Genomic DNA, 26,365 nt, shown 5'->3' on the forward strand with positions numbered 1-26,365 from the left:
CAGCCTGCAGAGGAATCTCAGTTCTGGCACCTGCAGCACCTCCTCCCCCTCCTTCTCCAGTGACCTTGGTGTCTCCATGTTGTTTTCCTCACATGTTCTCACCTCCTCCACTTTTCTGACTAGGAAACAACTGTGTGCAGTTTATTTTGATTTTCTCCTTAAATATGTAATCACAGAGTCATTACCACCCTCTCTAACTGGCCCAGCCTTGGCCAGCAGCATGTCCATGTTCAGAGCCATCAGGGATTGGCTCTGCTGGACATGGTGGAAGCTTCCAGCAGCTCCTCACAGGAGCCACCTCTGTGGCCTGTCCCACTACCAAAGAGCAGGCCATGCAAAACCAGCACAGCATCTTTATGGGCAGCTTGACAGTAGTAACTGAAAACTTGAGCCTCTGTTTTCTGATGAAGAGAAGTTGGCCTTTGGGCAGAAAGTTCTCAGTGTTCTGCATGTTACTGGTTTGAGGGCTTGACAGGCAAATACATGACTGAAAACAAAAGTTTTTCATTTTTTCAGCCTTAATATTTGACAAACTACACGAGCAATTATAACTTCCATAATACATTTTCTGCTTGAAGGATCTTGAAGGATAAGTGATGTACTTCCTTGCTGAAAGAATGTCTTAGTGTTTTTCCAAAAGCACTCATGTTTTAGGAATTTTGTTGTTTTTACTTTCTCCTGAACAGCTACCATTGAGAAAGAAATGAGAAAACTATTCAATATCCCAGCTGAGAAGGAAACCAGGCTATGGAACAGATACATGAGTAACACTTATGAGCAGCTCAGCAAGCTGGATAGCACAGTGCAAGATGCAGGGCTCTATCAGGGTCAGGTAAGGGGCATAACTTTTTCTCTCTCTTTTTTTTTTTGTGTCATGCAGTGCTTTTGCTGATGTGTATTTTTTTCACTTGCTTTTATGTACTTTGAGCAAACATTGACAATGGGATTTGCTAATGCTTTTGCAAAATGTGTAACAGACTTGCAGTTACCTTTATTACCTGCACTCTCTTTCAGGTTGTTTTAATAGAAGTGAAAAATGAAGATGGCACGTGGCCTGGACAGCATTGCCTGGCAAAGTAAGCAAGCATGTTCTAAAGGTTTCTGTTATTTTGTGCAGCTTGTTTGCTAGGCTTTAGTGACCACATGTTCTCTCTGAAAGCCTGGTTATCACTGGCTGTTGTGGCTTGCTTTGTTTTGGTTATTTTGAAGGAGAGAAAAATCTCAAATATAAACATTCTTCAGCGGTTCTACTGCTGGTTTCTTTTCTTAGCAAGAGTGTGTTTTAAAGCCTGTTTCAAACAGGTTGTATAAGGATTAAATAGCTTAGGGTTTTTATAGTGCTTAGGAGGCAAAAGTGCTATTTGTGTTGAGCTAGTGTGCTTAAAAAGCTACCTCTGCACACTGCACAGTGAAATAAATAATCTCTCCTTTGCTGTTGGAGAACAGAAAGGATCTTGGAGTGTATTCCCAAACCTGCCAGTAGTGAATGCTCAGAGTTCTAGTAGTTCCCCCTTAAAAAGGGTATAGAAATAGGTGACCAACACCCCTCCCACAAAAGACAATTACAGAAGCCTGTAAATGTGACACAGAGTGCCTCAGTGCTCTCTGATTTAGAGAAGAGGTAATTGCAGGGCTTGGTGAAATATGATGTGTATAGAGTGAATGGTGTAGAATGGAAGTTGCAATGATAAGGAACTGCTCATATCAAGTCCTGCTACAGAAAGTAGAATTTGATGACTTCCCCTGTCTGATGCCTACTTGGTGCCATTCCAGAGGCCATCAGACTTGATATTGAGAAAGAAAATGCTTTTCTGTACAATACAGTTCACTTACAGAGCTTGATGCCAAGTGATCTCATTTGAAATCAAGATACACTAGTGTTAAACTTGAAGAGTTGATTAGATAGGTCAGCAAAACCTCTTCTGAACCAGTGCTTTGAGAGATGATACTTACTACACTGAACTTTCTATAGGATTGCCATGTGAAAAGCAACTAAACATTCATATCATGTACCTGGTTGAAGTCAGTATGGGAGAGGCAGCTGTGCAAGACCAGCCATAACCTTTTGTTTCTACATGAAGCAAAGCTAAAAAGGAGCTGTGTAGCATTCTCAGGCCTCACCGTAGTCCTTTATCAGCAGCTACTTTGATATGTAAAGGCTTTGATTTTGACCTCTAGTGATAGATAAATGAAAGTGGGAATTGGTATGTAGATTACTATTGTCTAATGACATAAAAATACTTACTTATTATAGCATGAAACTTGTGAAAATGACTTGATGCTTATAATGGTGGCTGAAAGAAGTGTATTAAGTGATACAAGGATTATTATATGTTCTTTTGTACTTTGTCTTGTGCTTCGTCCTATCTCAGGCAAGATTTTGCTTTAGTGTTCTATTTCTCAGCTCCAGAAAATACATGGGGATCTTAATATTTGGAGCTTTGTTTTTCCTGGGCTGCACCAGTTTATTACTGAAAGCTTATGAGGGAGTTTTTCCTGAATTTAGAGTTTTGATGACATCAACCAAACAGAATGTAGAGCTCCCTGCTGTTGATAGAGAAATGGAGAGCACCTGCATAACTGCCCAAGTGCCAGGAGAGGTTCTGGCAGGCTGGGAGTTCATATCCTTCCTACTCAGAGGGTGGCTGCAAAGTGACCATGGGCTGGGTGGTTCTGTGTCATCAGGATTTTTCCTCACCATTTGCTGCTTGTCAGAGGCACTGGCCCCCTAGCAGAGGAAATAGCTTTTCCACAGGTTTGGCAGCTGTCCTTGTGTTTCCCCAGCCATCAATCTGGCTGACATTTTACAGGAAAAATGCTCTTAAACTCCACAGCAGTCCTTGGGTGGTATATTCAGCCTGTGCTTGGCCACTGCTGTGGGTAAAGAACAAAATAGTTTCTCCTTACTGTAGTTTGAAACTGCTTTTACTTTTGGACGAAGTTTCAGAAGGGGGAATGGATTTTACTTATTCTAGGAATTTCAAAATCAAAGGCATACTTTGTTTCTGAAGGGAGATTATATCAATGGCTCTGTGGAATTTAGTACTCTTAAATTGTTACTTACAGGACTCCCAAATTAAGTCCTGAACTAGAAGAATTCCATTTCAGCCCTAGCACACTTTTTTTTTCATCCTGGATATAATTTTTTTTAGCAAAGGCAAACAAGAAGTTGTGTTAGTTCTTGCAAATAACACCTTTTCCACCAGGGATTGTACTTGAAAACTGAAGTGAAGTTGTATTTGGTGTCTGCCTGGTAGCTATCTCTCTCCCTTTGCAATATGCAGCAGTAAATTACCTTTTGGTTCTTTGGTTGGAGCTAGAATTTTCCTGCTATTTCCTCTTCCTCTGTTTACTCATGGCACTGTGTGCTGGCACTGTGTGATTTCAGAGGACTCCCTCAGCAACTGGGCTAAATATTTAGTGTGCAGATCTTTATTCTCTGACTTTGAAGTGCTTGAGTTTGCAGCAGATGCCAGGCTTGCAGAGGAGCCCTGAGGATGTAACATAAGTTCTGGAGGCTTTTGCATGTAAGAACTTTCTAAATGAGCATCCATTACCGCCTCTGCTTTGTCAATTAAACAAAATCCCAGCTAATCTGGCTCTAACAAAAACTTTTTGTCACTAAATCACTATTTTATTATTGCTTGTGTAAAGGAGGAGGACTGACTCTACTGCTCTGAAGGTGGCCTCAGCTGAATTGAACCACTTTTTCTATCTGTGCCTTTCAACCACCTGAAAGCCTTTTACAATACTTTTCAAGTTGTTTAGTTTAGGAGGTTTTTTTTACCTAACAACCATATGAACTCAGAGTAATTTGATTTTATCCTCTTTGTCCTGTAAGTCTCCAGATTTCTCCTCACTTGCCGTTTGTGTGGGTTTTTGGCAGGTTTTGTAGCAGGACAAAGCAGCTGCCTTTACCTGCAGATGGGGACAATGTGCTCCAGTGTTGTGAAGGTGAAGATGGGTTTCAGTGGTAACCCACTGAGTAGGCCAGAGCATTTTGGAAAGTTCCAAGTCACAAATTTCAAAGATGAAATAACTTTGTTCTCTTACTTCAGAGCAAAGTCTTGGGGCCTCCATTTCTGAGGGAGCAGAAGTCACATCCTGGGAGAGAGATGGCAATAGAGGGGGCAGATGCCTTTGACCAGTCAGTCTGCATGTTCCACAGAAACCCCTTTTGTGGCATTGGGAATAAATAGTTGGCATCCAGGTTGTCTGTTGTCACTGTGTGTGAATGAGGCAGTCCTTGAGAGCCTGCAGTACTGGGGGGTCATTAACAATGGCTTTCCAGGCTTAAAGTGGGAAGGTTTCAGAGAAAAATGTTTTCCTTAGCTGCTCTCTGTGCCCTTCACCTGCAATCAATGACTGCTTTGTGAGCATCTTGTGAAATGAGGGGAAGCAGCTGTCCTTAGGAAATCCTTTCTTCAGTAGTTACACACAGATGAGTAATTTCTAAAATGTAGGAGTATGTAGAATTCTTTATCTTCCCAAATACATTTGGTTTCTGTTCTTTTATTCTCATATGGAGAGCTCTTAACCTCTCTTGTTGTTTTGCTACTTACATGAACCTTCCCAGTTTTCTAGCTGGAACTTGATCAAGATCCTGGATGACTTTGTGGGCAGACTTTTCCCTTTGTGAAAAGACTCTTGACTTGTGACTTGTGTCTTACCTTTGCTTTCTGATCTGTTTTTTTATCTTCCTTTATAATTCTTAGCTTTTTTTTGTTTGTGTAGGATGCTGTTGAAGTACTTGGAACTCTTTAGTTGCCATGTGACTCTTGATGAAACACTGTCTCTATGCTTCTGTTGGAAACCTTGAAATCCCTTAGGAGGTTGTCCTCATTTTCCTTTTTCACCAGTAGATTTTCTTCTTATGATTTTCTGAGTTTCTCTCTCTGGGAGCTCAAATGTGTGAAGCAGAGATGCTTAGTTCTCAAGTCTATCATTTTCTAGATTGCTTCCCTTTGCTTCTAGATAATTCACTACTTCAGACTTTTAAAATGTGTTCTTAATGGATTTACATGGTGTTGTTACCTAAATTGTTTTATTCTTGACCCTTGGAACCCACACAGAGGAGCATGAGTCTAATAATTGTTCTATAGTCCAGACCTTCTGCTTTCCCATTGATTTTACTTTGGTGTCCAGGTAATCTTGAAGTTCCACCTCCAGCATGGAACAACAGAAAGTTGTGTATTGTCCCAGAAATGGTTCTCTCAGTTATTCTGGTAGATCTCATTCTTTCCAGGATACTTTCCTGTATACTTTTTTGTTGTGCTGGCTGGTGAGGTTTTTTAGCATGCTTCAGGTTTTGACTGTGTTTGGGGTTTTCCAGTTTCATCTGGAAGCTCCTCCTGTAACTTGTTTACTTCTGTATTTATTTTACTGCTATTATATTTCCAAACTGTTGAGGCTGTCCAGCTGTTCTGCCTTGTCAAGGCCTTTATGGCTTGTTCATTGTTGTATAGTTTTTTCCCAGAACATTTTTTTTAGTGCCATCTGAACTATGAATATCATTTGAAAACAAGGGCCACAATAAAAAAGAATAAATGGACAAGCTGAAGCTTGAGAGCCCTATCCACTGCTGGCTCCCTGCTCTGGTTTGGGGCTAGTAGCCATTGTTTTGTGGCTGTGAGTGTCCTGCACCTTTTTACTTTTGGTTTTGTGCGTTTATTTGGGCAGAGATGGAGAGATTAGACCAAATCCCAGTCAACTCTTACTATTGAGAAATTAATTAGTGTCAAAATTAGTACTGTCTTGTGGTTTTGCCTTTTTTTAATGGAACTGTCTATGACAGGACACTCTTAAACTTTAGTGCCTTGTTTGCTGTCTTCTTCCTGATTAATGTTGTGTTTGAATAGATGGTCTGAGTTTCAGGTAGGAAAGGACTGACCTGGTCATTTTTTAATGCAGGTTGAGTGTTCTGTGGTCTTAAGATTTGGGAGGTTTTGCTTGCTTATTTCAAGGTGGTTTACTCATAAATTTAAGCTTGCTTCCCTCTCACTCACACTGAGTTGCTACTTATTTCTGTCTGGGACCCAGATTTGCCTTTAAGCAATAATTGTTGCTCCTGCTTCTGGTACTTTTTTCCTGGTATTTCTGTTCCAGACAATTGTTTGGAAATGTGATCAAACACATTAAAGCAGTAAATTCTGTGTGGGGTAACTAACTATAGCTCAGCAAGTCCTTGGAGTTTTGTGGGAGGTGGGACTGGGGATAAAGAAAGTAGTAGCACTGTTTCTGCTTCTTTTTCCTTTCTCCCAGATCAAGCACTGCAACTAGCAGAAACTTTACTACCTCTTCAAAATCATCAGCAAGTTCTTATTCCTCAGTGTCTGCCACTTCTGTCATTACTAACGGTGATAGCAGTAACTCCTATGGACTGAACAGCTCCCACCTGGGCAGGGGGTAAGAGCAGGAATGTTCTGTTTGTTTTGTCACCCTTCATGTGAGTGATCCCATGCATCCTTGCATGTATAGAAAAGGAGTGTGATGGTGCCCTAGAGGAGTTCTACTATTCTTGTGTACCTGTTTATCAACCTTGGCTTTTTGAAACCACTGCCTTCTGCTGTTCCTTGCTGGCTTGCAAAAGTAGTCCATGTTCCAGAGCTTACTAACTACCAGAGCATTGCCTGTTTTGTGAGGTGACTCAGAGCATGAGGGAAGGGATTGTATTCTTTTGTCTATCTGCCATTGTGGTAGAAGCCTTCAGGTACAGATCATAATTCTCTTATTATTTCTTGAAGTGCATTATATAGACTCTTGCTGTGTTAGGGTAGTGTGCTGTTTACTTACAGACAGAGGAAATGAATGTGTTATGAGCCATAAATCAATAATAGACTTTGTAAGGATTAATGTTTCCAAAGTTAGCACGTACATTTTGTTCCTGGTATTCAGCATTAGCCCCTATGAAGCAGCAGAAACAGGTAGCCTGATGAAAAAATTTCAGTAAACAGTTTTCTGACTTGTATTTGATGTGACTTTTAAATAGTAGTGAGACTTGACAAACTCATTGTGGAGTTCACTGTATTGTCTTTTCTTGCAGAGGTTCTGGGTTTGTCTGTAACTCTTACAACTGCAGGGACAGTGCTTCCCTCTCACAACCTGGACTCTGTGGACTCAGTAACCTTGGAAACACCTGCTTCATGAATTCTGCATTACAGGTAAGAATTAGAAAGAGCCCCCATTAGAATTAAATAAAAGATCAGTCTCATAAATATTGTGAATTAAAATCTGTGAAAAGAAAAGAATATTTAATGTGATTCCATGGGGAGACTACACCTCAAAAATAAACAGACCAAAAAATCATGTTTAGTTTGGCTTATGTTTAGCTCATTAGTACTGTAAAACAGATTACAGTGTTAGGGACTGAATCTGAAATATGTGGCATTTGAAATGGCCAGGGGAAGCTGCATTGAACAGGTGCCTGACTGTAACATGAGGTCCCAGTGCTGTGCCCTGCCAAAAATGTCTGATGTGGAGGATGTTTTGACTTGTGTGGGCTGCACAAGTGACATGAGCAGGTCATTGTGTGCAGTTCTGGGCCCGTGTTAAAGATTCTTGAAAAATGAAGAGCATGAAAAGCTACAGGAAGGGTTCAGGTTCGTTGTGCAAGGTGTTAAGAATGAAACAGTGATGCAAGGTTAATAATTATTTCTTTACTTTTGAACTTAATTTCTTAGGATTAAGAAATTCAGCAAGTTTTTCCATTCATTTTAAAGAATGCAAAAACTTGCTAGGGGTAGTTTTTTGCTGAGAAGTTAAAATATGAGAAATTGTATGAACTTTGATTTAAGGAATGGGCAAACTTCTAGTCTGGTACCAATGCTGTGAAATTACTTCAGTCACTCTGTGATGGCTTTGAAATCTGGAACAGGTCTTAAAATAACTAATGCATTATGCTCATGGTATTCAGGACACCACAATAAACTTGGGCTGCCCTGCTTTTTATTCAACCTGACTTTATTTTCAGTTGTGTCATGGTCCTTAAGCCACTCTGTTTTCTTGGACTTAGCTAAGAGAAACTTTAAAATTTTTTGTTATCCAAGTGACTTAAATCAAATGTACTTCAGTCTTAGTTTATCATGCAAACTAGTTAAGGACCAATTACTTTCTTGTATTTACCATTATGCTTTAATTTTCTAGATATCAGTCTTTCAAATGCAGATTTTTGCCTTAATTTTTTCTTTGTTTTACTAAACAAGCTCTTGAGCCTCACCAGTTTTGTTAACCTGGTAGATGTTCTGATGTGAAAGTTGGTTTTGTCGTTTCATTGTCACACAAATCTATTGTCCCGTGCAGTAAATTAATTTTCTTAATCCTTTCTCAGTGCCTGAGCAATACTCCTCCTCTGACTGACTACTTCCTGGAAGACAAATATGAAGCTGAAATAAATCAGAACAACCCACTGGGGATGAGGGGAGAAATCGCAGAAGCCTATGCAGATCTCATTAAACAGATGTGGTCTGGGAGACAGTCTCACGTGGCCCCACGGATGTTCAAAGTAAGCGTGTCATGTTCCTGTAGCACAGCTCTGGGACAGAAGAAACAGTGAAAGCTAACGTGCCTGCCACATATTCTGATGTTATGAAGGCAATAAGGACAGAATTGCTCCAGTGTTTCATTGTTTGTGAATGCTTTTTGGGGTACAGGGAGGAACTTGTCAGTGAGCAGTGTCTTTCCTCAGAGTTTGCTACTGCTCTTTAATGTTACTTAGTAAATGACCTCCCAGCCTGAGGGCTGTTTACAGATGAATCAGAATGATCTTTGCTGCAAAACTAGACAAGGTCATATGAATTGCCAGCTGTGAACTTTGGTCAGTGAGAAAAGGTGTGCAAGTTACAAATCTAAGCATTTAAATTATGAAGTGAACATCAAAACCCCTCCCCTTGTCTATAACTTTGTTTATTGGTGTAATGTTCTCTTTGCTTCAGTGTGAAGAGCTGCTTTCAGAATATATAAAATACTGAAAGTAGCTGGGGAAATGGTTCTGGCACCTTTCCCTGCTTTAGCATCCAGTTCTCCATGGCCTGCTGCCAGCAGAAGGTGGTGGTGAGCTGAGCTCTGCCCAAGCCACAGCCTGAGTGTTCTGTATCCCCTCACTCTTGCCTTGCTGTTTCAGACACAGGTTGGGCGGTTTGCTCCTCAGTTCTCAGGATACCAGCAGCAGGATTCCCAGGAGCTCTTGGCTTTTCTGCTGGATGGCTTGCATGAGGATTTGAACAGAGTGAAGAAGAAGCCCTACTTGGAGCTGAAGGATGCCAATGGCAGGCCTGATTCGGTACAGTGCCCATTGCTTAAGGATTCCCAGGGCATTTAGTTGGGTTCTGGGACACTTCCTGGCCTTCCTGCTCACAGGCCACGCAAACATCCTGCCCACAGAGCAGTGTCCCTGGCACAGGACAGCCTTGTCATGCCTTGTGGCACTCTACCTAAATAGAAAAAAGTAATTCTCTTATGGGGTTTACCTGATAGAGGCCAAATAAGTTTCTTGTTTTCAGTTTTCTTCCTGAGACTAAAAGTCTCATGCTAAGAGCAGCCTCTGATTGCCCTGAATAGATAAATGCCAGATGCCCTTTGGTAAGGACTTTATAAGTTGTCTTGTGAAGGCCTTCAAGGAATTGTAATTTGTCTCCTTTTAGGCTGTCTTTTTGAAACATGGCCATTGTTTTCCAAGACAAAAAACTCTGTTTTTTTCTTGAAAGCTGTAACTGCAGTTGCCTTTCCAAAGCAACGGGGAGCACTCCATTCCTTCTGGAGAGTGGGGCAAACCTGGTTGTCCTGAAGAGCACCATGTGACCCTGTCACTGTCCCCTCAGCTCTGTTCATGCTTCTGGCATTGTGTGCACCAAGGAATATCTGATCAAACTCAGCTAGTACAGATAGATTAAATTTTACTTGATGCTAGGCCTTAATTTCACTGAGAAGAAATCTCAGTGTGTTATGCTGGACACACACATACTGGTAGTGCTCCTTCCCTCTGAAACTGACCTATCAGTATCAATTTCCAAGTTTTCTTTGGTCCTAGTGCTCAACCCACTGTAGAAATCTTTGTAAGAAATAACTTCTAATATATTTTTTTAAATTGCTTTTATAGGAGGTGGCAAAAGAGGCATGGGAGAACCATAGGCTGAGGAATGATTCCATCATTGTGGATATTTTTCATGGTCTTTTCAAGTCTACCCTTGTTTGTCCCAAATGCTCTAAAGTTTCTGTGACCTTTGATCCCTTCTGTTACTTAACTCTCCCACTGCCCTTGAGGAGGGACCGGCTCATGGAAGTTACCCTGGTGTATGCAGACCCACAGCGCAGACCTGTCCAGGTGAGGCATGCTCCAGATACAAATTTCTTTGAAGTTATCTGAGTTCTATTAGATTTTAAAATTGAGACTCTTAAAGTAATCTGAAGGATATTGATGTCCACCTTTGAGTGAGGTAGTATGGGTTTTGTGATAAAAACTCTGGGATGTGAAATCAAGTGACTTTATAAAATCTTGGCTCGTGGGACTAAGGTCATGGTCAGCTGGAAGTGGCTTCCTGTGGTGAGATGACCTGTCCTGATGCAGTTTTGAAGGAGCTGATGGGCATTATTTCCATGTCTGTCAAGATTTTTGCCCCGACCTTTAGCAGCATTGAAGAAAATGGCTCTAAGATGTTTTTTATCACAGAAAAAACCAACAATTTTATGTTCTAAGCAAGCTGCTGTGTCTGGTGATTATGTTTTTTCCTGGGTTTTACTACTGCTGAGCCTGATCACTGCAGAAGGCTGTTCATGGCTTTCATTCCCTCCAAATCCCTGCTTTGTGTAAGGCAAAGCTGAGATCCAGGAGACCTTCAAGTGTGTGGTTGTGACCTTAACTTCAGCAGAACTCCTGTAAATTAAAGATTTAAGAGTTTTAAGATTTTATTTCAATTTTCTTGCTGTCTGCCTTGTATGGGTTTATTTTGCCTGGTGTAAATATAACATTATTTTTGTTTCTAGTACCGGGTTGTGGTGCCAATGATGGGGGCCATCTCGGATCTGTGTGAATCACTTTCCAAACTCTCTGGTGTTCCTGCAGAAAATGTAAGGATAAATGCAGACAGTAATTTTGATAAATGTTTGTTCTTGAAGCATTTTGGTGGCCTAGCTTTTATATGGGTGATAAGCTGAACTTAATGGGTTAGTGACAAAACTGTAATAAATTAAAATGCTGTTCTTTGCTTGTAAGATTAAAAATATGCATGAAATAGTCCATATTTATTCTGATAGTTCCATTGCAGTAGAGAGGTTTCAGAGAAGGGACAGAAAAGTAAAGTGCAACTGATGTTGGTATGCTGACAATTGTGATAGAGAATTGGAATAAACTGTAGCTTGAATTTAAAGGTAGTTTGTCTAAATTTATGTAAGCTTTTACTATAATCACTTTGCAAATCTCACTTGCTGTCCTAGATGGTGGTGACAGACGTGTATAATCACAGATTCCACAAAATCTTCCAAATGGATGAAGGTTTAAATCATATCATGCCAAAAGACGACATCTTTGTGTGAGTAAACTGGGAAAATGCCACATGTGAAGAATACTGCAAAACATTTGCTTTGGTTTTAGGCTCTAAAATCCAGTTTCTGTCCCCTCACAAGACCTGAGCCTTCTTGTAGACCTTTCTCATGACTCAGCAGTAATGCAGCACTGCTCCTACCAGCAGGCCAACATCTGCAGTGTTCAGCTGGTATTCTTCTAACACAGGAGGACATGGCCCTTGGATCATAATAAACTTTTAGTCTTGTCTGTGCTATGCAGTTTAGAACAAGCCACTTTAGGACACAGTTATGTCTGGATTACAGTTTTGCTCTTACTGACATTTTTACTTTTGCTCAAGCTTGTTGTTCTTATATTTTCCAAATCAGCCAAAAGCTTTGCACTGTTACTAGGATAGTACAAAGTCTAAACTGTTGTGCTCTGCCTTTCCAAAATCCTTCACTGTTGTTAGAGCACCATCACTGGGGGTTTTTATGGGCTCTTGACTGGTGCTTAACACTGTATCTAAACTGTTGTTGTGAGGGCAAAGCTGAGGATTTGGTCGTGCTTGATGTTCTACATGTGTGTGGTGGGTGAGATATTTCCAGTCACCTCTGAAATCTGGTGAGGTGAGGAGAGCAGAAGCCGTGATCCTCTATTGCAGCTGAAATTTGAGAACATTCCAGTGCAAGAATGTTGCTGCCATGGAATTGTTGGCTCTGTGTGGAGACCTGCACTGACATCCTCTGGTGCTGTGGGAACCTTTCAGGGGTGGGATGCTATGACATCCTGGTGCTCTTCTGTCATGCTGTCTGTTGTGACCTTACTGCTGGGATGTAATGAAGGAGTTTTGTAAAAGTTCTTGTCTTCAGCTGTGTGACCAGTTGGGATCTCTGGGAAGGATGTGTGGCTTCTGTGAAATCTGTAGAGGGTTAGTTTGTAAGTCTGTCTGTCTCTGCAGCAAGTAAAACATTTTAAAAACAAGAAGCATGATATTACAGTGGTTATTGCAAAAAAACCCCTGCTTTCATACAGGCACAACATGTTGTAAATCCCTCCACAGAAAACAGCTATGTCTGAAGCAGGTCTGCTCTGGGGTGTGGGCAAGCATTGGCTGAACTGTAGCTCCAAGTGTATTTTCCTTTGCAATTGCCACTTCCTTTTATGTGCAGGGTAACTGTAAATGAGGTGCTGCTGTGAGTCACAGTGAGTGAACTGACCTGGGTTAAAAATAACCTTCTGAGGAAGAGGAGAGGTAGCAGGAGGAAGTTTTGCAAATCCTGTTTTTCCATGTACACCCTCCAAGATCTTTTCAGCGCTAAGAAACAAGAGCAAGAAGCCAGGCACCAGGGCAAGAATTAGGAAAAAGCTGTTCATAGGAAGTCCTTTTAATGGGTAATGCTGCCAGGAAAAAGATATGTAAAGTAATATTCTAACTACAGCTAAAAACTAACATTCTTTTATTGAAAAAGTCTTGTTTAAAAAAATGAGCAGAGAAACACTTCTTCGTAAAGAGGAAAGTTTTTAAAAGGCAAATGCATAATTACTTCTAGTGTGGGCAATCTACCTGCCTTGCCTGGTTATAAAAGATCTGCTGTTAGGTGTTCTGAGATCATTCAATAAATGGTTAGAGTAGTGTGAAGGTTCTTGAATTCCACTTTGTTTCCATCTATTATTTTTTTGTCCTGCCAGTTTCAAAATCTATTTTCCATTAGGGAATGTACTTTTAGTTGTGGATGTACCTCTCTGCCTTCTGCTTCTTCCAGAAAAGATGGTTTTACAGTTAAAGAGGAACTTGTCAAGTGCTGCTCAAGCTGCTGTGTTTCTGCCAGAAGTTACGGGCAGTGACTTGGCAGATCAGGTTTCTGCCTCCTGCAGGTGCTGTGTAATGTGTGGCTGGGAAATGTGGTATGTGGTGCTTTGTTCAGACTGCTGCTGCCAATAACTTCAGGAGTTTCTGATATCTCAGCAACTTAACTTCTTAGATTACTGGCAAATGTCTCACTGTTTATTAAAAAGAGGAATAAAAAATGCTTCAAAAATAGGTCTTTCAAAACCATCCACCTTTAAAGAACAACCTTGTTTCCACTTGAAATGTTGAGAAACATTTTATTTCCCCAAAGTCAACGAAGAACAGTTTCTCACTAAAAATAATTTTTTTCTTCTTAAATTGAGGAAAATTCTTTAGAGGAGTGACAGGAAAAGACTTGCTGTTTATGACTTGAAGGCTGCTCTGTATGCCTGCCCAGTCCATGAAATGTTCAGCTTGGAAAAGGTGCTCCTGTACTGGTGATGGAGCTGTGGGGTGTATAAGTGGTTACACAGAGTGATGCATCTCTCTGCTGTTCCTGAAAGAAAACTGCCTTTGTATCACTTAATGAAGGGGAACAGATGCCTTTTATTAGAAAGTACAGCAGTGTAGGGTTTTACAGTCATAGTATTTTCACCCAAAATTCACAATTGAATTAAATAACCTAAAAAAGACTCTAAAAAACCATGCTAACTCATCCAACATTTGTTTGCACTGCATTTATACTGGTTATTACCACAAAAGAAACTCTTAAGAACCCTTTCTAGAGTGTTGGGCTGAAAAGATAGCAATTGCTTTTTAAGAAAGGAAGAATCCTTCTGGAAGCTTCTTGCCTACCATGTTTTGAAAACTTAAATTTTTCCTAAGATTTGTATGAATCAATGGCCTTGTATGGTAAGACTAAAACATACCAGCTTTGAGTCTAGGAAGATAGAAGTTACAGAACAGATGGCTTTTCAATAGCATTACTTATTTATAAATCACATAGGGAAGCTGCATCATTTCAGCATGTTGGGCTCAGTGCAGTAAAGCCAAGTGAGAGCTATGTCAGCTATCAGGTGTGAAAAACAAACTGGAAAGGGATCATCTGGTAGTCCTGGCACCTTTTTCAGAGTATGTTCTTAGGCACTAAATGTTAATGTAGGTGTGCTTCAATTTGACATATAATGGGACCCGGGATATGACTGAGTACCATCAGTTAATTTTTTTTATTCAAGTAAAAGATGTTTTCTAGAATCAAAGTATCTCTTGTATTTAAATGATACTCACTTCATGATACTCGCTGTCTCATGTGCTTGAACTCTTCCCTAACTCATGTTTTATTGATCCTGTCCCTTTTACATGCTCATCATGTGCTCTTATTTCCCAGTAATGTCCAGTAGTAGGACTTCCCTGTGGGAAAACTGTAATGTGTATATCTCGCTCCTTGTTTTAAGTAGTTGTAGTTAGATGCTAAGTTTCTTTCACTGGTTAGAAAACAAAGGGAAAAACTATCCAAAACAGAGTTAAATCAGTACAGCATATTCAGAAACAGATATTTCTCATGCATATTTCCCAAACTTACATTTTGAAATTACACATGGCTCAGGGCGTTCTATTGATTTTTGAGGTCTTTTTCTGAAGTATTTTGTTGCCTGGTCTTTGAACTCAGGTAGGCTCACAGGCCTTTTCCTTTGTTCTTCCTGATTCCTTCCTGTGATTCCTTCCACACTGAGTGAATTCTGAGAGAAGCTGTGGTAAACTGAAGGCTGCACCCTTCCATTTAAATAACTTTTTTTAAGGTGTAACAGTTTCCTCACCTGAGAAGCACTCCTCCCTTCCACTGGCAGAAGCAAACCAAGGTTGTTTTAGTAATCATCTGTGCTTATTTGCTGGACTCTGAGAATCCAAAGAATGATTGGATATCATTCATTGATATCCAATGATAGGGCAGTACAGAGCCCTGGGGCTCTGGGTTCATGAGCAGTTGCCATCCAGTTGTTCCTGTGTTCCTTGTTCTCATTATTCCCCTATAAACAGGACCTTGCTCAGATCTCCTACCATGATCACCTTTGTGGCTGTCTCCTGTAACAGAAATCAGTTGTGTCAGTGCTTCTGAAGCTGTGGGATCTGCTTGTAACTTAAACTGGTAGTTCTTGCCTTCTGTACATTTCTTAGCATCATGTTAAGTTGTTTCAGGATTGAAAAATTTAATTATGAATGTCAGTCTCTAACAGTGTTTCTGCAGGCTTGCTTTGCTGAGAGCAGTAGCCAGGCCTGCCTGTGACAACAATACCCCTGTGGTTTGCCAGACCTCTGATCTTACTGTATTGTGCACTGGCCAGCTGGCAACAGACATCTCAATCCAAAATTCAAAAACTCCTAACACTGCAGGAGATCTGTGCTCCAGCAGGACTGTGGCTTAAAAAAATTAAAGTCAGTACTTTTGTACTGGTGTCTTACTTCTGACACCAATGTCTGTTAAGTTTCAGCTTTTGATTTGGGTCTCTGTTGGTTTGTTACTGAGCAGATCATGGATTTCCCTGAAATGCTTGGGTTGGAAATGTCAGAGGGCAGGAGCTCTCACAACACATTGCAGCAGGAATAGAGCAGCTGGAATGGGCCTTGGCTTTTCTGAGCATTTGATTGACAGAGGACATGGTCTGCAGACATAGGTATTGTAGTCCAGACTGTGCTGTTGGTGAAATTTGGGAAATGTGCTGTATATGGGATGTATGGAATATTGAGCTGCCACCTTCTATGGGATATTTCAGTGGCAGGAAAAACTGTGGGGTTTTTCTGGTTTTCACCCTAGGGTTATCAGGGAAGACACATTCAGTTTTTGCAGGGCATCTTGGATATCTTGAGATGTGTATTGTGAATTTTAATGTGCCACTAAAGTGGTTGGGAATACTGAATCTGGAGGAGTGAGGAAGGGGGCAAGAATTGGACTCCATTTGGAACTTAAGCTGAATGGATTGCAGTTTGGAAAATGAAGATGTGCCTTGGATGTCTAAGATATGTTTTTCCTCTGAACTGCTCAGTTTCTGGTTCATCAGTTCTTCTGGTTTGTTATCTTACCTGTTGAGCTCTCTGATGGTAAAACCTGAAAAAGAAGAAATGCAAATACGCACTGGTTGATATTTAGGTGACTTTAAGTAACTTTGAAATGCATTCCAAAATTTACCTGGCACCTTTTACACAAGAGAACAAAACTGTACATTTTCTTCTCCACTGAGAGGGAAGGAGGATTTGGACATTTTGGAAATTGTCCAAGCCTGTTCTTTCACAAGGCTTTGCACTCATCTCTTTCTCGTCTTGACAGGTTTGGAACTGTCAGGTAGTCCTGAAGCAAGTTGTATTAATATTTATCAGAGAAGAGCTGAGATGCAGAAGTGGAGAGGGTTGGTAGAAGCCTTGAAACAAGACCACTGACCCACCATGCAGGGGCAGTGCAGCCAGAGAATGGTGGGAGTATCCCACTTCTCACAGCTGGAAATGGTTCTCTCCAAGCATGTTGTTCTGTGGAAGGACAGGCAGGTCTGTGGCAAATGATCAGAAATCTCTCCTGTAAAGGTGGTCTGCAAATCAATTTGATTCAGTAGTTCAGTGTTTGTACTGAATGCTCTCATTGCCCAGGCTAAGCAGAGCACAGCATTCAGCACACAACCCAAACACTTGCTGTTTCTTTTCCCCAGGTCCTGGGAAGCCCAGCCCCCCTAGGACCTCCGGCTCCCGCTCCAATGTAACCCCTCACATGCACCTGCTGGTGCTGTCCCATCACCAGGGATCCTGCTGGAGCTTGGAGCCGGCCTACAAGGGCTCAGGTAAGTCCCACATGAAAACAAACTCCACAGCCCATTTCAGGGGCATTGCTCTTAGTGTTTCTTCTTAGTTCTGAGGAACTAAGAAGAAAAATGTTCTGATGGATAAACTAGATACCCCTGTTCTCTTAGCCTGGCTAATGGGGCATATTACAGAACATGTATTGTTTATGTTGATAAAAGTTTCACAAATTGATTTGCAGGTCACCTTTAACCTATAAAAGTGTGCATATTTGAATAGGATCTATTCAGTTGGCTGTACATGCCATGTTTTCTGCCTTCTCTTACAACATGCTGTGTATTACATTTAGATAAGTTCATGGTCTTGAACAACCATTGCTGGTGCAGAGGTGTCGGGTTTGTTAGTGTGACTGAGCCTACAGCAATTACTGAACTGAGTTAGTGAGGTCAGCAGACCAGCAGGTCCAGTAGTTTTATACAAAACATTTGAGATGTGTAGGATCTTGTAGCAAACTGATCTGTGAAGTTTTTTCACACTTAGTAGAATTGGGGTTTTCTTGTTTGAAATGAGAGTTTGCGTCCTTTCCAAAATGAACTTGTATTTATTTAAGCCTTGTAGAAACCTCCTGTGTGAATTCCTCATCATTTTTAATCTTGTTCCTCTGAAAGACTGGCAGAATCTTTTGACCAGTTTCTACAGTGCAAACTGTTCATTGTCTTAAGAAAGTTGCATTTTCAGTCTCTGATCTCTTAGATTACTTGTTTGTATGTGTTCTGGTATTATGAAAGAATGTAAACAGATTAGGAGTATCTCCACTTCCTAGAAGAGATTGGAATATGTGCAGCACTTTCTCCCAGTTTTTTTCCAATCCTGTGTTTATTCTTACTATCTACTTTTGACCCTGTTGTGGCTCCTCAGCAGCATCTCTGGGTTGTTGTGCAGTAGTAACCCCCTTCAGACAGATCTGTTTGGCAGCTTCTGTAAAGCATTTCTTCCTGCCTTTCTTCATTCTTTTTCAAAATAGACTTCTTGGTTGTTGCTGTAGACTGACTTGTCGTCCACAATCCTTGTTTTGCAGCTGGAGTTAATATCACAGATCCCAGGACCTGTGAGGGGATGTTTCAGTAACATACAACCCATATATTAGCCTGGTGTTCAGCTCATTGTCCTTTCCTGTAGCTCTGGTCCTTCATAGCTTTCCATTCTTCTGTGCACTTGCTTTACCTTCATCGTGCAGTGGAACAAAAGTTACCTCATTGCTCTCTGCCTCCTTTCTGAATTGAAACCACACACCTGAACCTCCATAATGCTGATAAAGACTGGTCAAGTCCTACCCTATTACTTAGCAGTTTTCAGACACTTCTGAGTTGTCATGAATTATAAAGGCAATTAGCCAGTATCTAGCAGTGTGGTAGCAGCTGAGCTGATGTTTCTGATTTCTAAAACCATGCTGTGTCATCTGGAGTAGCATCACCTTCATGTTCTATTATTTCAATTAGGTTGTAACATACAGAATTATGGGGTATTGTCCAGCAATTCCCAGTATCAGCTCTACAGCCTGTTACACTGTACATAAAGTACTTTGGCTTTGGTTATTTTTTCAAGGGATAGCTGTTGCTCAGGAGATCATAAAAATGACAGCTCTCGATTCTGATATGTCTGCTTTTAGTACTAGTATATTAAAGGTGTCCTGAGGTGGAAGGGGTAGAGGGACACTTGAGTAATCTGTTGTGTTGTGAAGTGTGTGAGATGCTCTCTGCAGAGTGTTACGGGGTGCTGCATGCTGGCTGTTTGTGATGGGTGACCCCTGCCTGTGGGAATAGTCTTTTATTTCTGTTCCATCTGTTCCTTCTCATGGGCAGGGCTTCATTAAGATGCTTGAGGGTGGAGTGTAAATGGGGCTTCATTAATTGCTGCTTGCAGAGCAGTGTGGGTGGTGTGAGAGGAGTCACAGGAGTGGCATGCACTGAGCTGTGTTACAGGAGTCCAGGCTAAGGGTCTCCTAGGACCAGGTGTTAATCACAGCTTATATTCTGGGACTGATTATGGCCTTTTGTGGTTTAAACAGTGCTAAGTGAAATAATTCACCTTTTTGTAGTGCTGTTTCTCAGGAAACTTTAGGAGGTGTGGACTGTATGCAGTGCTGGTGTCCAGCTGAGTAGCATTGACAGCCTAGAAAACCTCAACAGCTGCTGGCATTGGACTCTTATGCTGACTCTGAGCTCTTGTGTTCTTGGTGGGCTGGGACTCCCTGGCAGGATGTTTTCCTTGTGTACTCTACTGAACTCAGTCCAAGTCCCAAGCTGGGATCCTTTTTTGTTGTAAGTAGAATGAAGCAGAATTACAGCTCTGAAATTTATTCTCCTCCCTGCTCTGAACACAGGAATAAAAAATGTTTCTCAGCTCTGGAGAGGAGTGGCTTGTCTGATGGAAGAGAATTGTTAGGAGTTTGAGGCATTCAGATATGTGATTGTGGTCTAGGTCATTATGTATAGTGACATCTTTTCATGAAATCTTTCTTTCTCTTTCAGTTTTAAGATAAATCTGGGACAGGTGACTCACTAAATTAAAGAGCAGTGTGACTTGGCATTCCTGAAAATGAATCTTTTGTAATGCATAGGCCTGAAGCAAACAGTGTGATAGTGTTGGAGCACATGGTTACTTTTGCCTCTCCTCTGACAGCTGCAAATACCTCATTTGCTGTTTCACCCAGGGCACAAACTGCGTCACAGTCTCCTCACTGTTCTCCCAGGCTGTTTGTTGTCTTCCAGAATTTTTCTTGTTTGTTTACTGTCCTTGGATTTTTCTGTGAAGCAGATGTTTCCAGACTCTTGGTTTTATGAAACATTAGCTGCTCAGTGATGTGAGCTCAGGCCATACAATTGATTGAGAAGCTGGCAGAATTCAAGACCCAAAGTATCAACAAGATTTCTTTTTCCAGGGGGGAGCAGATACTGTCAGAGGAATTTCAGAGTACATTTAGTATTTTTCACTGGTGGAGTTGTCAGGGTAGTGTCTTGGGAGGTGATTGGTAACAGGGGTTTGAATTAGGAATAAAGACAGAGGGAAGGTGGCAGCTGAGTCATTTGCAGGTGTGTGTCCTGTGCCACTGTGAGCCATGGGGTATGTTCAGGAAACTGCTCTGTAGCATGAGGACAGCACAGCCCTCTTGTACTGTGGGGAGAGACTTGAACTGAGTTCATATTGGTCCTACCTGCTGTGCTTCTTGGCAGTGGAAATAACCCCTGGAAATACCTATCTTTCAAACAGGTATGAAGTTTGCAAGCCAAGTGAGGATGGCTCAGAGTATGTTACTCTCTCCATTTACTTTCGGGAGAAGACAGTGAGGCAATCCAGCAACACTTCAGGGACTGTGCTCTTTGGGCAGCCACTCTTAATATCTGTGCCCAAACACAAGCTCACTGTGGATCACCTGTACAGTGTGGTTTTGGAGCAGATCAGGTAAGTCATGGCTGTACCTTTGAGTCCTGTGCCAAGCTCTAGAGGTTGCTTATTCAATTACACTGTAATAGGATTACTGAATCCTTGTTAACAGGGAGAATTTTCCTTGATTTGTGTGGGCTGTATAAACCAGGATTTGCATTGCATTAGTGTCTGGAGGCCCCAGGGACATTTCAAGGTCCTGGTGTTTTCGACTTTGTAACAGATATTGCTGGCTCAGCCTTGCAAAAGGAATCAGGAGCAGAACTGAGGGCATGTTTTCAGGGCTCACAGATGGGGCCACCATAACTTACTTCTGCCTTTTCAATATACAGCCAGTGAAACATGGAACAAGCAGTGAGAGCAAAGATTCCGGGAATTGTTGTTTGACTCATTCTGAGGGTTCTTGGGCTGTCATGTAAATGTAAATGGTGCTGTACAGGTTGGGTTCTGGTTTGCTGGAGGGAATTGGGCAGCAAGAGCTGATGATGGAGGGGTGTGCTGCTGTTCTGGTGCACAGCTCCAGTATGGCTGTGTAAGAAATGTATCCCTTCTCTTCAGCCGCTGTGTGAAACTCCCTCTGGCAGAAGAGTGCTCCCCACCCTGCCCAGACAGAGGAACCTGCAATGGCTCCAATGGTGTGGTTGAAGGTAAAGCCCTTTCAAAATCTGCTGGGATCTTTTCAGCACTTTAGCTTTCTAACAGCATTTGTTTTGTGCTGTATGTATTTGGCTTAGGCTCTAGCAGGTTGTTTCTCCACCATGATTAAGCCACACTGTTGTGCTGGACATCTGCTTGGTACAAGGAGAATCTTGTAGACCATTTCTTTCCTAGGGAGATCAGATGTGCAGCAGCTGGAGAACAAGGTGTGGATGTGCATTCATTCTGACCAGTGTTAGGGAAGTCCTTGCTTAATTGAGGTGTCCAGGTGCCTCCCTCCAGAGGCAGCCGTTCCTGACATGCCGTTTGGTGATGAAAACTGGCCTGTTAGGTCACAAAGATTGTGGAGAAATTTGTCTGTTGGAGGACACAGAATCAACAGTCTCATTCCTAGGCCACATGCTCTCTAGGAAGCTTTTAAAGCTGATGGCACATGAGTGTTTCCCTTCCCTGTTTGAAGTGATTCTCTAGTGTAGCCCTGAGGGTAACAGCTGCAATTAAGTTACATGGGGAAAAAACCTGCCCATTTTCCCCAAAGAATGGAAATAACTTTCCTGATGACTTACATATTCCCTTCTGTGAATACACCCAACTGCCACTTTGCTGATTCTCTCTTGGGGATGCTTCTTAGGGTGTGCTGTCAGAAGGAGTCATTGTTAACCTGCAAACTGAGCACTCTGCTAAACTGGCATCTGCTAAAGGAGAAAATACAGCTTCAGATGGAGTGATTAGCAAGCAGAGGTTTCTTTTTCTGTGTGCCTTTTCATTGCTTCCCACACAACTGGTGTGTGTTGTACAGGCTGATGCAAACAGCTGTCCATGGGAGGTGTCAGGCTAAACTTCCATTGAAGCCCTGTTACATTGTCCTTGTTTGAAATGTTTGTCCAGGCGACATTGAAGAGATGGAGCATCAGGATGGTGGAGAGGAAGGCAAGGAAAAGCTGACAGAAGTTGACCCCTGCCACTCTGAGGGTTGTATGCAAGTGGAGTCAGCAAGAGACCTGCAGCCTTGCAAGAAACAGCATTTCACTTTAAGCCTTGTGAATTCCTCTGGGACCTCGGAGATAAACTCCATTGTTGAAGGAAAAATCTTAAAACTGAATGGTAATTATTTTCTTGCTTTTTTTTCTCCTTTCTTCTTTTTACACCTGTACAATAAATATTTCCTTTTCTTTTGTAGCTTTTTCTGCAGTTGCTATTGACTGGGATTCTGAGACACGGAGGCTGCTGTATGATGAACAGGAGGCACAGGTTGTAGTATGCTCTTCTCATAAGTCATCTATGTAAATTTGCATGGTATTTAAAAGGTGACAGTAGACAGTGTTCTGGTGGGTCATCTTTAAACTTTTTTGTAGCAGAATAAGACAGTTTTTACTGTCCTGATAAAAGCTCTAAACCCAAGTGAGAACATGTATTTTCTCTTATGGACTATTTAGCATAAGAAAGTGGATGGAAGCTGGAGTTGATTGTCTGTGTGGGGAAGGAGGTGCAGAAATAGGTAGTGTGGTGAAAGTGAGCATGTAATTTCTTGATGTCAGGGATTACAGAGTACATGGAATTGAATAAAGTACCTGTCTCTTTCACTAGGCATTTGAAAAACATGGAAGCATGCTACAACTACAGAAGAAGAAGGCTGTTGTAGCCCTCAGAGACTGCATAGAGCTCTTCACTACTATGGAAACACTTGGTGAACATGACCCGTGGTAAGAACCTCTGTCTGCCTGCCATATTTACCATCAAATGTAACTGTTTGAGTTCACATGACTTTTCTTGGGATTCTTATAATTTCTCAGGTCTGTCCTTTTGTCCTCATCTTTGAGAAGTCTGTCAGATCTGTATTAAGTCATTGACTCAATAGCCTGTGGACATGGGTTAATAAAAGTATTTGTTTCCTGCTTATATTTAAGAAAAAAGTATCAGTGGGAATGCAGCTTCCAATAACCAGGCTATTTTTAAAAATTAGTTTTTGTACAATGTGCAATCAACATACTTGCTGTAGGACTATAAAATGAAAGCAAGTGGAGTTTGGAATTCTCTGAGGCAGAATGTGCACCTGCATATTCCACAGCAGTGTGCCTTCTGTCAGGCAGGGGCTGTGCTTGTGCTAGTGAGGCATTTTTAATGGAAGGCCAGAAGCTTTTCTTTTGATGCAGTCATTAATTTCCTTGCTGGTTACTCCTTCCTTAGGTACTGCCCTAACTGTAAGAAACATCAGCAGGCCACGAAGAAGTTTGACTTGTGGTCTTTGCCCAGGATCTTGGTGGTGCATTTGAAACGCTTCTCGTACAGCAGATACTGGAGGGATAAACTTGACACAGTTGTGGAATTCCCCATCAGGTAGGGTTCTTCTCTCAAGCCAGGAAGAGCTTGGTCAAGAAAGATGTACTTCTGATGTTTCTGTTGGGTGGGCTTGTTGTAAAGGCTGTAACTGGAGCAAGTGTTTTCTGAGTTTGAATGGCTGGACAGCAGGCATGAGTTGAGAGGGTTAGTGGTTTTGGGGGGTGGTTTTTGTTAATGCTGTTCAGCTTTATACATCTCAAAGAGCATTAATTACTAGCAGGTACTGTTTCTTCTGAAATTCACTTAAGCCCATGTGATTCAACCAAGAGAACTTCTGTAGCAATTTTAGCAAATTTTTTGGCAGTGCTGCACTTGCAGTATTGAGTATTGCACCGTTACAAAATGAAAGCCTGCCTTGTCCCTCTGCTTCTGCTTGCTGGCATCCTGCTGTGGATGAAGCATATCCCTTACTATTCCTGTCTCACTCTTCATGCCTACATGGGGGCACTCCAAGCTGTGTTTTATTCAACACCTCCCTCTAAACTGGCAGTGCTTGGTGTGTTTGTCAGGACCTGCCTTGTGTGGGAGGGGTGACAAGCCTGGTCTTCACACTAACAACACCTGGCCCCTGAGCAGCAGAGCAGCGCTGGTGCCATGCTTCAGTTCCTAAAAAGTGATGGTTACTGGTGTACTGATAGTTGTGTGTTTCCTTCCAGGGGTTTGAACATGTCTGAGTTTGTCTGTGACCCAAGAGCAGGCTCATACGTGTATGACCTCATTGCAGTATCCAATCACTATGGAGCCATGGGAGTGGGCCACTGTGAGTAACTGCTGCTGTGTCCTTGGTGTGCAAGGAAACGTGGGGACAGGGGAGGGCTCTGCACTGGGACACCCCAATAGCCCTCACCTAAGGTGTCTGATCTGTGTTGTGTGTGCAGGCGAGTATTGGATTGGGATCCTGTAAGGATTGGAGGCCAGATAGGTAGCAGCACTTTGGCCTGAGGTCTGACTGATGCCTGTGGGACCCTGGTTAGTTGTCATTAGTTTGTGTGATGGTGTTCCCCAATTTATGAGTGGAGTCCAAATTTTTCAGTGCTGCACCTGAAATTGTGACACTGGTTGACAGTAGAATGTCTCCACCTTTGCACTGATAAGGGCTGACATAGGAAAATGTTGTTTCATCAGGAGAAAAACCCACTTGTATACAAGTATGGTACGTGGTGAGTCTGTGTTTTCTGTCACTGATTTTGCTGCAGCACAGATGAAAAGTGTCTGTAGGTGAGTTACCTGTATCAGGTGTCCATGCAGATCCATGCTGTAGGTGACACTTGTAAAACCACCCAGAAGCAATTTACCATGAGAGGATGATGAACTCCTGTAGCTGAAGGGGCACATGTTCTGAGGCTGGAGATCACAGTCACAGAAGTCTTGGCTGGAAGAGATGTTGAGGGACTTCTAACTTCATTCATGAGTGAGGATTCTTGCAAGAGCCAGATCAGATCCATTAGCAGCAGAAAATTTTTCTTTCAAGTGAAAATGCAGAGTCTTAAACTGTGTGTGTTTGGGAAAGCTCTGACTTAAGGGCAGTGAACAAAGCCTATTACCTTTTTTCCCTAAGTTTCTTTTCCCTGTATCTCAGCTGGCAGGGTTAAGCCTGCTGTGTGGAACCTGGTCCTGGACTAGCTGGGCCAGCTGGCATGTTGTAGATACTCATGCTGGTTAACTAGGCTTGGGGCAGGCAATGCCAAAGCTGGCTCCTGGCTCGCATGCACACGTGGTTGGAGTCTCAGTGTCCCAGGTGTGCACTCCCTGCTGGCCCTGCCCAGCCTGCTGAGCTGCAGTTCCTCCCTGACAGACACTGCCTACGCCAAGAACAAGGTCAATGACAAGTGGTACTACTTCGATGACAGCAGTGTCTCGGTGGCTTCAGAAGACCAAATAGTGGTGAGTATTTGGCTTGAGGCTGTTGCAGCTGTGCTGAGAGTGTGGTTCCCTGCTTTGGGTGTGACATTGCAGCCAAGCTGTGTGGATGGTTTCAGATGGGTTTTCTCTCTGTTTGGTAGACAAAAGCTGCGTATGTGCTGTTCTATGAGCGCCGAAACAGCGAGGAACATTCTGCCCCCTCTGCTCCCCAGGAAGAGTGTGATGGCATGGACACCAACTAAGCACCACCTCCAGCACTCAGCCACCATGGTAGTGGTTGCTCTTGTAAAGCAATGCCTGAGGCGCCTGAAAATTTTTCTTCCTTCTGTAGGGGTCAAGCAGAAAATCAAGCACTGAGAGATTCAGTGCTGGGGGTTGCAGAATAGCACTGAAGAGCCAGGAATAGGTGCTGACACTTGGGTATTTAGAGGCCAAAAATAATATATATTGGAGCTTCAATAAAGTTCTTTTTAAAATCTGGCTGAGCTGTGTGGCTAGAGGCAGGGGCTGGGGCTGTGGTTCTTGGGCTGAGGGTTGTAGCTGGGCTTGGGAGAGGACAGCCGGAGCTGGAGGCCAGCACAGCTGAGCCTTGAGGGGCCCGTGGAGGAGAATGGTGGGTACGATTCTGTGAATCGGCATCGGGGCTTCCTGCCAACTCTCTGGTGTTGCTGTTGGGCCCTGCTTGTGTCAGGGAGGCCTCCTGCACCCTTTCTGGAGCTCAGTTCAAATCTTTGTACATCTGGTCTGTTGCAGTCTCTGCCATTGTACCTAGGTCCCCTGGCAAAGCAACAAACGTTTCTCTTGCTTGCATCCTTTCACTGATGCATTTGAGGCTCTCCTGGGCAGTTTTGACTCAGCATTTTTCATGTGATCACTGAATCCAGTGATGCAGGAATCTTGGCCAGAAGTGAATCATACCTGCCTGTGGTGTGGCATATGTGCAGGCTGATCCCCATGGAGATGCAGGATACAGCTGCTCTGGCTCCTGTTCT

At 42.3% G+C, this 26,365-nt stretch overlaps 1 protein-coding gene across 2 annotated transcripts in view; it reads left to right on the forward strand.

Annotated features, from left to right (window-relative positions):
• USP4 (ubiquitin specific peptidase 4) overlaps window positions 1–25,853 on the forward strand; it is a 31,100-nt gene extending 5,247 nt beyond the window's left edge. The window contains exons 5-22 of one of the 2 annotated variants that reach the window (XM_054639808.2): window positions 687–832; window positions 1,015–1,076; window positions 6,262–6,405; window positions 7,043–7,160; window positions 8,327–8,500; window positions 9,119–9,277; window positions 10,094–10,318; window positions 10,978–11,061; window positions 11,428–11,522; window positions 20,340–20,531; window positions 21,072–21,160; window positions 22,059–22,274; window positions 22,351–22,421; window positions 22,758–22,873; window positions 23,358–23,507; window positions 24,167–24,270; window positions 25,306–25,394; window positions 25,514–25,853. In XM_054639808.2, coding sequence (XP_054495783.1) covers window positions 687–832; window positions 1,015–1,076; window positions 6,262–6,405; window positions 7,043–7,160; window positions 8,327–8,500; window positions 9,119–9,277; window positions 10,094–10,318; window positions 10,978–11,061; window positions 11,428–11,522; window positions 20,340–20,531; window positions 21,072–21,160; window positions 22,059–22,274; window positions 22,351–22,421; window positions 22,758–22,873; window positions 23,358–23,507; window positions 24,167–24,270; window positions 25,306–25,394; window positions 25,514–25,615 — 2,336 coding nt within the window. In that variant the 3' untranslated portion in view covers window positions 25,616–25,853. The remainder of the gene's footprint in view (window positions 1–686; window positions 833–1,014; window positions 1,077–6,261; window positions 6,406–7,042; window positions 7,161–8,326; window positions 8,501–9,118; window positions 9,278–10,093; window positions 10,319–10,977; window positions 11,062–11,427; window positions 11,523–20,339; window positions 20,532–21,071; window positions 21,161–22,058; window positions 22,275–22,350; window positions 22,422–22,757; window positions 22,874–23,357; window positions 23,508–24,166; window positions 24,271–25,305; window positions 25,395–25,513) is intronic. The other variant, XM_054639809.2, reaches the window with a different exon arrangement.
• The last annotated feature ends 512 nt before the right edge of the window (window positions 25,854–26,365 follow it).

Source organism: Agelaius phoeniceus, chromosome 11 (assembly GCF_051311805.1).
Source record: "Agelaius phoeniceus isolate bAgePho1 chromosome 11, bAgePho1.hap1, whole genome shotgun sequence".
In the NCBI taxonomy this organism is placed as follows: domain Eukaryota; kingdom Metazoa; phylum Chordata; class Aves; order Passeriformes; family Icteridae; genus Agelaius; species Agelaius phoeniceus.